The sequence below is a fragment of the Colias croceus genome, chromosome 19 (assembly GCF_905220415.1).
Source record: "Colias croceus chromosome 19, ilColCroc2.1".
NCBI classification, from domain to species: Eukaryota; Metazoa; Arthropoda; class Insecta; order Lepidoptera; family Pieridae; genus Colias; species Colias croceus.
The window spans coordinates 7,731,837-7,748,967 of record NC_059555.1 but is presented as its reverse complement, the minus strand read 5'-3'; the positions used below and the strand labels follow the sequence as shown (position 1 = coordinate 7,748,967).

The 17,131-nt window shown below is 32.1% G+C and overlaps 1 protein-coding gene across 1 annotated transcript in view; it reads right to left on the bottom strand.

The window, feature by feature from the left end:
- LOC123700596 (fatty acid synthase-like) overlaps positions 1–15,323 on the bottom strand; it is a 73,219-nt gene extending 57,896 nt beyond the window's left edge. Inside the window, exons 1-4 of the mRNA XM_045647858.1 lie at positions 15,241–15,323; positions 10,611–10,763; positions 9,753–9,945; positions 4,556–4,676 (exon numbers count right to left, since the gene is read on the bottom strand). Of these exons, the coding sequence (XP_045503814.1) occupies positions 4,556–4,676; positions 9,753–9,945; positions 10,611–10,763 (467 nt within the window). The 5' untranslated portion in view covers positions 15,241–15,323. The remainder of the gene's footprint in view (positions 1–4,555; positions 4,677–9,752; positions 9,946–10,610; positions 10,764–15,240) is intronic.
- Between the last annotated feature and the right edge of the window lie 1,808 nt (positions 15,324–17,131).

Sequence of the window (17,131 nt, the reverse complement as noted above, 5' to 3'; positions counted from 1 at the left end):
TAACACTTCAACATTACAAGTCTCACCAAAGCATAGTTTACAAAATACAAATATAAATACATCTCATAAAAAGACTGTTTTTAAAAAACAACGTTCGCCACCTAAAAGTAGCCAAGGATATGATAGAGCTGCTCATGAAGCTTTAATTAAAGAATGTCAAATGCCTACACCTGACAATGGTTGTGCCTACAAGACATCTTCATCTAATGATACTCAAAATGGTGCTATAATGGAAATTATACTCGCTTTAATCAATTTATTACAACAAGGTAAGACATTAAGACCGTCCAACGTTGCTTTACTTAATAAAATTATTAATAACACAATAAAAAACAATGGCTTCGAACATAGTACATTGGAATTGCAGGAGCATTCTTCCTAAAAAATCTGAATTAATTCATATCATTAATAAATATAATCCAATATTAATCTCACTAAACGAGACCTGGTTAAAATCATATTTAAATTTTCGTATTCCCGGTTACATTTGTTTGAGGGATGATAGAACTGACGGATACGGCGGTGTTGCAATTTTAGTTAAAAATACTCTTACTTTCAAAAAATTACAACTTTTCCAACATACCGATAAAAGTTTCAATATTGTCGGAATAAGACTTAATAATACGATTTCCATTGTTTCCATTTATATTCCTCAGTTTTCGAATTTAATTAAGCATGATATACAACATATTTTTTCCACACTTGAAGAACCCTATATTATCTTAGGTGATTTTAATTGCCATCACCAATCTTGGGGATGTAGTATATCGAATTCAAATGGAGTACAATTACTAGATCTTATCGACGATAACAATTTATGTTAATAAATTCAGGGGAGCCGACACGACGCACTCATGTGAATGAGAACTTGAGTGCAGTAGATTTAACAATTTGTACATCGGATGTAGCTTCATGTTCATCCTGGAATCCCTTACCGTATACGTTTGGTAGTGACCATTTCCCTATTTTAATTACTTTGCCGTTCAAAAATAATCAAAATTATAAACAAAGTTCACGTTTCAAATATAGACTGCAAAATGTAGATTGGGACAAATATAAAAATACAATTGAAAATGAAGTAAGGAAACTTCCTGATGTAAATATCAATAATGGAATAAAATGCTCGGAAGCGTTGGCAAAAACGATTTTGCAAGTTGCTGAGGAGTTATTCCCTGTTAAATCGACCTCGAACACGTTCATGTCTTCTCCACCTTGGTGGGATAAGGATTGTACAGAAGCGATAAAGAAACGAAAACTGGAAGAAAAGAGATATGCTGAGAATATGTCCATGGAGAATTACAATAATCTGATTGCTACAATAAAGACAACACGATCACTACTCAAGAGAAAAAAACAAGAAGGGTGGAAATCTTTTTGCACATCCATTTCACCGAATACTTGTCCCTCTGAAGTGTGGAAAAATTTAAAACGCTTCAGGTCAGCATTTGCTGAGCAACCATATAGATTTCCAGAGTCATTGGCTTGTGATTTTATGCAAAATATAGCTCCCGATACAGTTCCAGAGAATAATATATTACCCGTGACTTCTGTTTCATTTGATCATAACTACTTTCGCATTGATTCCTTTTTTTCTCTATATGAGTTGAAGGGAGTACTGTCAAATGTAAAGGATTCCACCCCCGGCCTAGATGGTATACCTTATTCTTTCTTAAAAAACCTCGGAGATACTGCATTACAATACTATCTTGACATAATAAATAATATAATGCTGTCTGGAAATATTCCGTCCGAGTGGAAGACACAAGAAATTATACCTATACTCAAACCAAATAAACCATCTGACGAGCACTCATCCTATAGACCGGTAGCTTTGTCATGTGTTTTATTAAAGGTAGCAGAACATTTGGTGAAAAATCGTTTAGAGTGGCATATCGAGCATCACGATTACCTCTCAAACAGTCAGTTTGGTTTTAGAAAAGCAAAAAGTACAATAGACAGCATAGGCATTCTCACAACAGACATACGTTTAGCCTTCTCGAACAACAAGTACTTAGTAGCTACTTTTCTTGATATTTCATCTGCCTATGATAATGTTATTATATCTATCCTCAATCAAAAACTTTTAAAATTAAATGTTCCTTGTATACTAATCAATTTCATAATAAGCTCATTAGTGGACAGAACTATATGTTTAAATTTAAATGAATCAAAAAACATTTCACGTAAGGTTCACAAAGGACTTCCGCAAGGTTCTGTACTTAGTCCTCTGCTGTATAACATTTATACTTATGATTTGGAAAAGTCACTGAATGATACTGTAAAAATTCTGCAATATGCCGATGATATTGTTATGTATAGTGTAAATAATAGCTTAGAAGAAGCATGCAATTGTTTAAATAACAATCTAAACAAACTTAGTATGTGGCTTAAAGATAATGGTCTTGACTTGTCAGTAGAGAAAAGCTCTGTTGTAGTTTTTTCTCGAAAGAGGTCTTTGCCTCAAGTAGATGTAAGCTATAACGGTAGTATTTTTCCCAATAAAAATGAAGCAAAATTTTTAGGAATAACATTAGATAGTAAATTAACAGGAATGCCTCACATTGATTTTGTATCAGCTAAATGTGAGCGTATTTTAAATATAATAAGGTGCTTATCTGGCGTGTGGTGGGGGGCACACCCTTTTTGTCTCAAATTAATTTACAATGCTCTAATTAGAAGTAGTCTAGATTATGGAATGTTTTTGTTGGAAGGTGGTAACGTTAGTGCCTTCAGAAAACTTGATAAGATTCAAGCAAAAGCAATTCGAATAGTTGTTGGAGCTATGAAATCTAGTCCCAATAACGCACTTCAAGTTGAGTGTTGTGACGCTCCGCTTCATCTAAGACGACAGTTTTTATCCGACAGATTTCTTTTCCGAGCGCTGCAATTTTCCAACCATCCCTTATTTCATAAATTGAAGGACTTGAATGAATATATATTAACATCTACGTATTGGCGCTCTAAAAAAGTTCCATGTTTGATCGAAAGTTTCCGTAGAGTCACATCCATTACAACACGTATATATCGATCTCCACGCTTATCATTGTTTAGTCACAGTTATGATAATTTGTTAACTTATCCAGACATTAAGTACGATATAGGAATCATCAAGAATGATCCTCTAGCCAATCTTAATTTTAATACAGAAGTAAATAAGGAATGGAAAGATTGGAACCTCATTTTCACTGATGCATCTAAGATGTCTTTGTCTGGGTGCACTGGAATAGGCATATACCATACACAATACAAAATTATTCAAAAAATAAAATTACCACCTCAAGCATCAGTATTTACTGGTGAATGTTTGGGCATTTTAAAAGCAATTGATTATATATTATTAGCGAAGTTATCACGAACTGTTATTTTTACTGATTCTAAAAGTTCTTTACAAAGTCTTGAAAAATATCCATTTAATAATAAGCCATTTTACCCTTTCATTTTTGAAATTAGAAACAAATTAACACTTTGTAAAAATAAAAATTTAACAATAGTTTTTGCATGGATACCCAGTCACACCGGTATAAAAGGTAATGAAAAGGCAGACGCCTTAGCAAAAGATGCCATAGATAGTGGTGATATGTTTCCATATATCAATTATTGCCACGATCTTAGTAACCTTCCTAAAGTTTATCTCCATGATACCTGGACTAAACTTTGGGAAAGTAGCGGAATGCAAAAGGGAAAACGTTTCTATTCTCTTCAACCACGGATTCCAATGAAGCCTTGGTTTAATAAAACCAAGGGAAGTAAATTAGCTACAAGTATAATCATTCGTATGCGACTTGGACATGTTTGTACTCCTCAACATCTTACTAAAATTGGCGTATTAGATAATGAAATGTGTGAGTGTACTCTAGATGTGGGCAACCTGAATCACATATTTTTTGCTTGCCCACTGTATGACCATTCCTCTTTGTATTTATCTCTTGAATCACTTGGTGTACCCTTTCCTATTTCTATTAATTGTCTCTTGCTCAATCCTGCCAAATATTTTGAAGCCATTGACAAATTTATCACTCGAAATAATATTAAATTGTAAATATTTTTCATTTTTTTATCTACATAATATAAAGAAAATGCAGTATGTTTATTTTTAAAATAGAATTGTTTAGTTTTTGATTTATTTATAATTTTTAATTAATAGATAAGTGTTATATAATATATGTAGATTAGTGTTTTAGATTGTATATTGCTACTCCTCTGATGATGCGCGTGCGTAAAATTTTCTGTAATAATCATTGTAAAAATTTATGTTTCCCTACCTTTTAAAACTTGACACTGGCAAATAGTTTAGTCTTATTGCCATGATAAACGAAAAAAAAAAAAATAAGACTGTCATCTACTACCTATATAAAAAAAGAAGTCGGGTTTTCCTTCCTGACGCTATCTATAACTCCAGAACGGACGAACCGATTTCCACGGTTTTGAAATCGTTGGAAAGGTCTCGGGCGTTTATAGCAAAGAGAAGGTGTCTCTGGTAGCGAAACGGAGCTCGCCCGGTTTGCTAGTAGGTTATATTTTTTTCGTAGGTGTTGTAACACATTTTTATACGTACCCAGTGACACCAAAGCCGTTGACCTGCATCTTTTCGTAGAACCATGTCTTCTCCGACTCCGAGAAACAGGCGCCAATGAAAACGCCTGTCTTTGTGTTACGAAGCTCTTTTGGGTTTAAACCTGTAAAAAGATAATGTTATATATTCATGTAAGTAAGATATTTTTATGTTAAGAATAAAGAAATGGAGAAAAATTTTTATTCATATATTTATTTCACAGAATAACGTTGCAAACATAATGAATGAAATTGTCATACATTTTTAATTATTTCTATGATAATTGCACTATTTATTGTTTTAGTTAAATAAATTAAAATAACACGAGCAGAAATTTTATGATGCGATTTTGTTTGTATATATGTGATGCATAAATTCAAAAACCACGTAAGTAAGCAATTTTTAACTAAAATTTATAATATAAAGTCTTATATCAAAAGTCTAGGAATAAAGGAATAATTTGACTCCAAAGCTCCAATCGCTGAACAAGCACAGATTGTACTAATGCACTTTGGCGGGAAAATAGATGGAATACGGCAATGTCAAAATGTGCAATCATTTGTTATGTCTGTAATTATTAACCATTTTTTATCTGTACCTTTAGAGTTTAGGACATGTATTTATTATTTGTTGTTAATTTACTATTACCACAGATTACTAGATATAGTTACTGTTACTATTACTTTTTTTACTTAAAGAAAGAAAGAAAGAAAATACATTTATTTGTACCGATAACACATTACAAGATAATTAAATTGTATGTAATCCGTACTAATATTATAAATGCGAAAGTAACTCTGTCTGTCTGTCTGTCTGTTACTCAATCACGCCTAAACTACTGAAGCAATTTGCATGAAATTTGGTAGGTATGGAGATATTTTGATACCCGAGAAAGGACATAGGCTATATTTTATTACGAAATATGTACCACGGGCGAAGCCGGGGTGGACCACTAGTATAATATAACTTACAAAATCATTAAAATTAACTTATAGGTAATCATATTTATTTTATTAATATTAACACGGCACAAAATGGATAATATTCACTCATTGATTTGAGAATATAACGACATCTTAGGAACTTGACACTGGTAAAATATATTTTCGCCATAAGAGGAAAAAAAAAAATAACTGTAACATATACGCAAGTAGGTAAGTATTACATAATGATTAGATATTAATTTTACAGTGACAATATTGAAATACATAGCCAACCACATTATTTCCGTGACCATAAACCATAAATATGTACTTGAACTAAACAGTTTATTTAAATAACATTTGAAACGTTCAAATTTATCGACAAAACGACAACAATGAATAATTTTGCTTATTTGGCCGTTGAATTATTCAGATTTCAACCATTGATAGAGATCTTTTATCATTTTCGCGTAATAGCGACGAGCCGACGAGACACATTGTTTGATTTTACGGCTTATTCTATAATTTGAATAGTTTAAACTTAGTTTAAATAATTAATATTTACTGTGATTTATGTTTTATTTGGTGAGTAGGTATTGCATGATTAAGACGGCAATAACACTTTAACTTCATAATATTATGTGCACTTTGTTACCTATTTACGATTGCATTTGTGCTTTATAATTAAATAAAAATAATAATTTGAAGTTTTATGTAAGTAATATGATAATGTCTAATTAACTACTATTTGACGCTCGCGACTTCAAGGATTTAAAAATAAAAATAAAAATCTAAATTCAAATATACCTAATGGTAGCAGTAGACCAGCTGTTGGTCCGTAAAAGCGACAATTTGAATTCAAGATCTATAAATAATTACTTATCTTTAGAAAATATAAAATATTTTAAAATTTTATCAGAATAACACCGTTTAAAGTCCACAATACATCTGAATGCCAATTCCAGTAAATTCTGAATATTAACTCAACAAAATTTGAATTTAGAAGCTGTGAATCGCATCGCCACAGATACAATATTAAGCTTTTTGAAAGTTATTGTTGTAGATATTTTAGTTTCTGTGAATGTTTGAATATGGCAATTTAATTTTGAAACAATATTAAATCTGTATTAATATTTTCTATAATTGTTCTATTGTGACTAAAATATTGCATTATATTTCCTTCATTTTATGGTTCTAAATTGACATCTATATTCAATTTTTTCAATTATTATTTTCTTATATGTACATCACTACATATCTAGTATAAAACAAAGTCACTTTCTCTGTCCCTATGTCCCTTTGTATGCTTAAATCTTTCAAACTACGCAACGGATTTTGATGCGGTTTTTTTAATAGATACCTAGATTGATTCAAGAGGAAGGTTTTAGTATATAATTTATTAGGTTTTAGTCAAAGCGGGCGAAGCCGCGGGCGGTAAGCTAGTAAATGATGAAATGTTTGTTAAATTAAACGTATTAAAAGGTCAGATTCAACTTCGAATCAAACGTTATCGGAACAATAAGAATCGTCCAATTTGCTAAAAGCCCGGAGAACTTAAAACGGTCGAAATGTCCTTGATATAGATACTTCGATGGCCGAGCCGAATAATCCGTGAATTTTCGGATCAGATAAATTGCGCTCATTACTACAGCTACGGGAAGAAAAGCCGAGGTATACGGGCTCTTTTTACACCGGGTTGTAATACATGCTACGAACAAGTCAGTGTATCGATACAACTAAACCTATTTATATGTAGGTACTACATTACACTGGGCTGTAGCATTCAACTGTCGATACTTATGCTACGAACCGGTCAGTGTAACAGTACTATTATAATAATTATTGGAACGAAGTTCCTTATCGCGAATTGTGAAAGGGAGCTAGACGGAAAAAATTCTTACGAAAAGTTGTCATGACACTTTTTGCTAGAGTTGTAAGCCGTGCGCGTGGTTCTCTATCTGTCTCTCTCTAACTTAAGACTTTGTTCCATCCGGATGTCCCTTGACATCGCTCAAGTTTTTTATTCTTTCTATAACAACAACAAGAAGCAGTAGCCTAGAGGAAATTTAGCTTTTCGAGTTACAGGATCTCAATATCTAATTACTTATGCTAATAATTCTAAATTCTGATTTCATAGCACTACTTCTTTTGTTTTACTAGCATTTTCAAGGTCACTTCAGAAATATAGTGCTGAGCTGTTGTAGGAAACATTCCTATCAAGGAAGTGTTTATAGCAAGGTCGATCTTTTAATTTAATTCAAATTAAATAATACCTATTATAAAAGTTAACGGTGTGACACGCAGTCGCTCGGTGTAATTTCGTCGGTACACATACAGACAATACAATTTCAGGTTTTCCGCAATATTATTCGGTCCGAATATCTCCTCTCTCAGTGAAACTTTTCTTTCGCTTATTTTTGTAACGCGCGACGCATAATGATGCAAAAATAAGATTTTTATCAATTTTACAACTGAACATTTTAGAATAGAATACTTACAGTTTATTATATAAACGAGTGATGATTATAAGTAAAAACACATAGATATATTAATAATATTATAAATGTGAAAGTAACTCTGTCTGTGTGTCTGTTACTCAATCACACCTTAACTACTGAACCAATTTGCGTGAAATTTGGTAAAGAGATATTTTGATACCCGAGAAAGGACATAGGATAGATTTTATCCCGTAAATCCTACGGCAACGGGAACTATGCGGGTTTTTCTTTGCCGGGCGATGCCGCGGGCGGAAAGCTATTATCAAAAAAATTGGGATGGTTAAAGTATCGTGAACTAAAAAATGAGAACTGAATTAAATGATGGCTAAATAACGAGATTTCGAAGAGCTAGTCCCAGAGCGCTTATTGCAAATAATATATCAATGCGTGTGATATCTAAAGTAACGTAAGTTTCGTACTCTTTTGAGTTTGGTTTTGGCGCCCTTTTGCAGACAGATTCGTTACTTAATCATACAAACCTTGTTAGGTATTAGGTCGTCTTTTTAGTGCCAACAGAATTTTAAAATCAGCATTGAATCGATTTCCTTTATTATTCACGCTAGAATCGCTTGTGCTAACAGTTTGATTTCATGTTTCAGAAATTTTACTATTATCAAAGTACTAGGTACCTACTTACCTATTACTGTTCAAAGTTATATTAAAACAATTTAATAAAGCATTTATTAAGGTACTAAATCAGCGAATTTGCGCAGACATCTATTCTTAAAAAAATTTAAAGAATAGGTACCAAAATAAAAGAAAGCTGATATTTAATTTTACCAAGAAGTTTTAATATAAGAAAGTAATCTATAAATTACACCTAATAATAGCTAAAACATATAATGAAAATAAGCCTGATTCTTATCATTCTTAGCTTAATATAAATATAGGTAGGTACTTAACGTAAGAGGAGATCTAAGAAAACATTCCCGTAATATGGTATAATCCCTCGCTAATTGTCGAACATTCGTGGAGAGATCAAGGATCTATTAGCTTAGATTACGTTATACATTCTGATAATGAATATGGGTATTCGGTATAGTAACTATAGAACGCGTGTGTGTAACTATCTTAATATATATAAATCTCGAGTCACAATGTTTGTCCTCAATGGCCTCCTAAACCACTTAACCGATTATAATAAAATTCGCACACCATGTGCAGTTCGATCCAACTTGCGAGATAGGATGGTTTAAATCTCAAATCGTTTTAGAGAAAGCGGGCGAAGCCGCGGGCGGTAAGCTAGTGTTATATGTGTGTGTGTGTATATTGTCTTTGTTCGGGTGGGTTAGTGATAATGGTTTATAACGCTTTCGAATCCATTATGAGTTTCAATTGTATGTGTTACTAGCTTTCTCCATGCGGCTTCGCCCGGGTTATCTAAAACTTAGCAAGTCATAAATACATTAAAAGCTCGCTCTTGCACCGCTCTACCTATTCAAAAATACGTTGCTTAGTTTTAAAGATCTAAACTTACGTAGGGACAGACAGACAGTCAGCGGGAAGTGACGTTGTTTTATATTACACTAGCTTACCGCCCACGGTTTCGCCCTCTTTGCCTAATAAATTATATAGGTACTAAAACCTTCCTCTTGAATCACTCTATCAATTAAAAAAAACGCATCAAAATCCGTTGCATAGTTTTAAAGATTTAAGCATACAAAGGGACATAGGGACAGAGAAAGCGACTTTGTTTTATACTATGTAGTGATGATGAAGCCTATAAACTATAATAATCTAAATAAGTATATCATCTCGCTAAGACCAACAGGACCTCACCAGCATCAATCACAGCCTCATACGCCTTCTCCAACAGGATCCTGCACATGGGGTCCATAGTGTGGGCCTGCTTGAAGTGGACTCCGAAGAAGGAAGCGTCGAATTTGTTGACATTATTCACTTTGCCTGTCCTCTGCGGGATCTCGGGGTGGGCGAGCTTCCATCGACGACCGTCCCCGGAGATTAGGTCCACCTGATTAGTGTTAAAAGATTAATGTTTGATAATTTTCTATTTTACAATTCACTTATTCTTACGTTTTATAATAATACTAGCTGTTCGCCCGCGTCTTCGCCCGCGTTTTTGGGAAGAAAGGAAAACCCGCATAGTTCCCGTTCCTGCGGGATTTCCGGGATAAAACCTATCCTATGTGTTAATCCAAGTTACCCTCTGTGCTAAATTTCATTATAATCGCTTCAGTAGTTTATGCGTGAAAACCATACATACATACATACCTTTCCTCTTTATAATATTATTATAGATTATATATTGTACACCTTGTTTATAATATGTAATCATTCTGATTGGGTTTTTATAATTTTCCTACGTGTGTGAATTATTAGTAAGAATGTAAGCTTGCTAGGTTTCAGCTAATCTATCTCATGATTTTTATTCGTTTTTGAAGATATGGTTTTTACTTTTTAGCAAGTTGTCTGACTTTTTTAAATCACTCGAAAGAAGTCGTTTTGAAACTAAGTTTTATATACATAACTGAACTGATGTTTTGAGATATTTAGAAACAATTATCATTATTTTTTCAAACTTGCAGTGCCACGCAAATTCGTCCATTTATCTTGCAGTATTAGTGATATCTGTATTATCTAACATAATCAGGTACTCTAGCATAAGTAAATAATCACCTTATTAAACAGATTCTCCTGCAGGTGTATAACGGAGTCGGAATCCGGGAAATAGCCAGAAATACCACTGATCAGTACTTCGTCACCAGGCGGTGGGTGTGACAACCGGTGTCCAGACGTTAGACGGTCTTCTGAGACGGGGGTAGGCGCCATCTGTTGATAATAAAAAGATTAAAGTAAAAAGAGTTTGTGCCTTATAACTAACTGCAATTATTGATCCCTGTCTCTCCCATTGGACAGTGGCGCAGTCCCTTCTTAATTGGTAGGAGATATTAATTAAGAGAAGAAGAAGTGTTTGTGCCGAGCATACGTGTCAGAAGTGAAACTTCTATGGCAACATTCAAAGATTCCAAATCGTCGCCTAACTCAATAACGTGAATATCGCCGTATTGCCACGACTGTAAGAAGTTTCACTTCAATAAAAATGGTGTTGTTGTGTTGGTATTACATTCTACATGGTAGCCCTCGCTACTACATCTTGTACTTCAAAAAGGTGTAATTACAAACGCTTTTATTAATATAGAGAATAGAGTTATACAATACAATGTAAGATAACTACAGAATGGATACTAATATTATCAATACATAGATTCATTTTATTATAGCTTCTAATAGAAGAAACAGAAGACAAGATTTTTTTCTAACGAAATCAATGTAAGTAACTATAATATCTACAAATGTATTAAAAGGTCACTAATCGCGAAACCGAATTATTGATATATAACAAATAAATTATGTACACTTTATAAATACAAAATTAACATTAAAAATACCTCTTTGCGTCAATATTATTTAAATTAATGAAAATAATTGTAATATTGATTTTTTCCACTGTTTTATTCCATGACTTATTCCAATTTTGCAAGTATAATTACATGAATGAAATTCTGTGTGGCATTTTCATGTTTATTTTTTTTATATAAATTAAAGTAATAATTTACCACGTAGGAACCTAAGGTACCTACAGACCTTTGGAATGAAGGGTTTTTCTAATTTTCGATTACTTATGACTCCTTAGTAGTGACTTTTTTGCATTCTTTTTAGGGTTCCTTACCCAAAGGGCAAAACGAGACTCTATTACTAAGCCTCCGCTGTCTATCTGTCTGTCTTCAGGCGGTATCTCATAAACCGTGATAGCTAGGAAGCTGAAAATTTTACGAATGATGTATTTTCGTTATCGCTATTTCATCAATTACCTACTACGAGAAAAACCGGCCAACCGGTACAAATAAGCTACAACAAAAAAATTTTGTCACCCATACAACCTTTCCTTAACTCCTATTTTTAACCGACTTCAAAAAAAGGAGGAGGTTATCAATTCGGTCGGAATGTTTTTTTTTTTAATGTTTGTACACCGATTACTCCGAGGTTTCTGAACCGATTTACGTGATTCTTTTTTTGTTCGATGCGGGATGGTGTCGAATTGGTCCCATAAAAATTTTATTCGGATAGGCTTAGTAGTTTTTATTTTATGAGCATTTTTGTCTGTATTTGTAAATGTTGCAAGTGCAAGTTTGAAGTCGGTTGTTTTTAACGCAGTTATCACTAATTGTATTATTTCATATTGTAGTGGCATCAGAAATACATCATCTATGAAAATTTTAACTGTCTATCAGCCTATAAGTCTAGTGACAAATGGTCGGACATACAAACAGACATATTATAGCGAACTTTCCGTAGCGAAAAACTACAAAGAAGTTCATTAATCAACTAAGACCAATTTTTCAAAAACATAATGCTGTGCTGAAAAATGAAAGGCAAATCTAATCTTGAATTTCTAAATTTCGTCATTCCAAGACTTTTTAATAGAAAGATTTTAATGGTATGCATAAAAAGCTACAATACATAATATTCAATAATGCAAATGTATTGAATAACTGTCCAGTTGAATAGACGTAGCTCCATATTGACATTGCGACCCTGGTACATATTTATAAGTTGGTATTATTTAGAACCTGATTAAATATGCACATTAAACAGTTACTACTACGTATATGCACATTAATTGGAATATTTTTAACAAAAATTCGACTTGTTTATTTATTTCTATGTTAAATCATTTAACTGTAACAATGAAACAAATATAGTTGCCAATTGCTGTATCCTTAGAGTATATTATATACTCTAAGGCTGTAGGTATCAAATACTTTCCATAGATAGAAGAGATACTTTTTTTGCATTCCCGCCAAATTTTGACATGAGCTGTCACTTATTTTTTTTTTAATCCAACACGGAATCGTGCTGGCAAGTTTACAGAAGATTAACATTTTAAAGAATTAAATTGTTGATAATTATCTGAAATTGCTACGGATATTTTAAAATCCGTTCTTTTAAAACTGTAATAAATATGTGAAACCTTAACACCGAATTGGCGACAGTCCAAGGCGGTGTTAAGTGTTATATTCACGATTAAAAAAGAAGCAAAATGTAGGCAAATCCATTGAAATTAAGTAGACGAATTTTATAATATTATCGAATTATAATTGACAAAATAAAGCAATGAAATATGGTATTCCCAAGTCATTCCATTTTTTTATTCAAAAGTCGAACATATCAATTTTCATTGTTAAAGATTTAAAAAAAGCATTTAAAATTTCTTTGATTGTCTGGTAGCGTCATTAATATTTAATTAAAAGTAACAATAATATATTTTAATTATGCGTTGGTATTCAGTTTTTATTAACATATTCAAATATTGCATAATAGCTTAACAATGAAACTTTTAATGAAGTTAAACTGTCTTGAAAAATAAGGTTTTAATATTAATTACATACGCAGTTAAGATGCGTTTTTTTTAATATTCTTTAAGTATGGAATACATCTATACTAATATTATAAAGCTGAAGAGTTTGTTTGTTTGTTTGAACGCGCTAATCTCAAGAATAACTCGTCCGATTTGAAAAATGCTTTCGGTGTTAGATAGCCCATGTATCGTGGAAGGCTTGTAAGCTATATCATCTCGCTAATACCAACAGGTGCGGAGCAATGCGAGTAAAACCGCGGGGCACAGCTATTTCACAATAAAACAACTACATGAGCAGTGGAAGATGAAGCTTTTAATAGATATTAATTATTGGCATTTGAGGAATGCTTAGTTGCAGACATTATTATAAGCTGTACAAATAAGTTATTCATGATTGCAAATGGAAATTTAAATCTTCAATATTAATTACATAATTATTAATTATTACTTGAGTTTAATTATAACTACTACAATAGTATTTAGTTATGTATTATATTAAGCATAATATCTTTTTATGGGAGTTAAAGTAACCTCAAAAATTATAATACTGTCTCATTTTATTTCAAAGGAAAAATAGAGATAGATGGAGTAATTCTTAGAACCTTACTTTTACCTTTCAGGGACATTGGGGTCCTTCAGAAGTCCAAAAGTGTCGTGAAAACGATTAATTTAAATTAACAACTTTTAGAGGAGAAGATAATAGGACTGTTGAGAAACCCACGATATAATTTTAATTATAATTATTCGAATTATTTTTGGACTCCATATTTTTTTTATATAATTTGTACTAGTTGTGCTCCGCGGTTTTACCCGCAGTGCTCCGCTCCTGTTGGTCTTAGCGAGATGATAATTATATAGCCCTCCTCGATAAATGGGCTATCTAACACCGAAATATTTTTTTTTAATCGGACCAGTAGTTCCCGAGATTGGCGCGTTCAAACAAACAAACAAACTCTTCAGCTTTATAATATTAATAGTATAGATTATAAAAACGAAATTTAGCTATTAGAATGATTTACATGAGGATTTAGAATTACTATAAAGTTAATACGTGAAATAAGTTAGAGCATAATTTTAAATTCATCAAGGTACCTTCTGGAAGGTTTTCCGCATTTTTATTAAATCGATAGGTAGCATTGTATATATTATATATTAATATTGATGAGGCATTTCACTTAAGGAATGCGTTTTATACAACGATACACATTTCTCTTGGTAGGCATTATACATTATTGTATTAATTTTAGACACCCGTAATTGTTAAATTGATACACATAAAAAAAAAATTAAAAACTAATTAAATTAGTACTAAATTTATGAAACATTAAGATACTATTTTTATTAGAGTCGATTAGGCATTGAGGGTCTGGTTCTTAGGCTTAGCACATAACTTAATTAGAAAATTAACAAAGACTACAATAATTTTATTAAATAAAGCCTAAATGCAATCATTAGATAATAAAAAGATGTAGGGTAATGTGAAATCACATTGATTTTCACTTCAGTACCTATAATATAACATAATATAACAGCTATTGTCTTATCGTTCAGTAATTAAAAAATGTCCCTGAAACCGCGGGGCACAGTTAGTATATATTCCATGACGTCACTGAACGTAAATGCTAATTATTATTATAATCATGACCTTAATATTAACACTATCACGTGAATGTTTTTTAATCGATTGCTTACTGATAAAGTCACTGATAGCTTATTTAACACTTTTTTTACTTATATTTTCATACAATATTTTTCTTTTTAAGTTACACAAGCTAGTCAGAACTTGCTGAAATTGTGAGACTAACTATTATCCTAGTAAAATACCTTAATTAAAAATGTTGATAGCACTTTTACTTATAACTAATTTCAATATAAAACACGACTCACCGTTAAAGTAGCGCTTTAGGAAATCACAAAAATAATATAAAATCAATTCGGGAATAGAACCTGTGGACACCGGCCGGACACCACTACGCGTCTGGACTCAGGTAACCACAAACCATGTTTATAAAATGGATATTTTAAAAATATTTATACGGGGTGTTCACTTTTTGTGACGTTTAATCTGTTCGAAAAAAGTTCCTAGCTTGATTCTTTCCAAAGAAAGAGTTCGTAGAATTAGAATTTTTATAAAAAAAACTAGCTTCCGCCCACGACTTCGTACGTGCATCCCCGTTTTTCCCCGTTCCCGCCAGAATTTCGGGAAATCCCTTCTTAGGGGACGCCTACGTTATGACATCTACTTGCATGCCAAATTTCAGCCCGATACGTCCAGTGGTTTGGGCTGTGCGTTGATAGATCACTATATCAGTCACCTTTGAGTTTTATATATATAGATATTCTTTCATAGTTATTTTTATATTAATGTGCAATATACGTATTAGGTACAGACTATAATCTTCTTTCCCGCTTGTTTCAGTGGGCTTATGAAAAAGAAAATGGAATGAAAATATAAAAGAAGCTTGCATAATAAGCTAGGATCGCAATCTCGATCCTATTGTTGCAATTTACTGGTAATTGTGGGTAATTGCTTGCCAATAGAAAATCTAGCAGCTTTTACCCTTTATTAAAATACACTTTTTTATTATGCTTTATTAAGAGGTAATAAAGCACACTATTGTTACCATTCTTCATGTTTATGGTGATAATTTCATCGGTCATGTAAAGTATCTGAGATTTTGAGACCGGAGATACAGTTCAGAAAGATTTTATTTTAAAATAAGAAAACCGTATCTATTTTTTACAAAAATCATCTGTTATAGAAAATAGACTCTTTCAGGTACGTAATTTATAATTTATGAAGATACCTTTTTTATGACCTTTGATATTTTAAATAAAATTCCACTTCGAATGCTAAAATAAACACGTTACTTTCCTAAAATAACTCGTAAAGATATTTTTCATTTATTTACATAAAACATTTTGTACGACAACACAACTGGAGCACGATGTGGAAAGATTCGAACCCCCACATCTTTCGCCAAAATCCTGGCTCATGGTCGATTTTTACTCTATTCTTTTAATTTTTTTTATTTGAATGCTATTTAAATATAAAATAAAAAATGGCACTTGTAATAGTTTAATATAATATAATAAATATTTTTAAACCAACTCTCTCAAAGTTTTGACATATTGTTCCATGCTCCTTCGTCAGCTGTCACGAACACGACGAGAACTTTTACAGCCTACGATATCCTACGTTATAATTTAATTGAAGGTATTTTACCTTATTAATGTAAACCTCTATTTAAATTTTTCTACATTATTATAAAACTAGCTTACCACCCGCGGCTTCGCCCGCTTTGTCTAAAACCTAATAAATAATATACTAAAACCTTCCTCTTGAATCACTCTATCTATTAAAGAAAACCGCATCAAAATCCGTTGCGTTTTAAAGATTTAAGCATACAAAGGGACATAGGGAAATAGGGACAGAGAAAGCGACTTTGTTTTTTAATATATAGTGATATGTTGTGCTGGAGAAATGTTTCATAAATAACTGCAATATTAAGTTATGTTTATAATCCTGGTGGTAAATGCTTTAAAATTATGAAGCCTAAGAATCGAGCTTAAAGCTTCTTGTGAAAGATTTAATATATTATAAGTATTTTATTTTACTTTTAACAAATTGTTTGCGCGTTGTATTTTGTGGAAGAATCTAGTATTAATTCATGATTCATGTAGTTTCAAATGAAGCAGTCTTTATAACCTATATTTATTTAATCATAATTTTTAAGTTAGCGGAGAGTATTCTACTATTCTATTCTATTTCTATTCT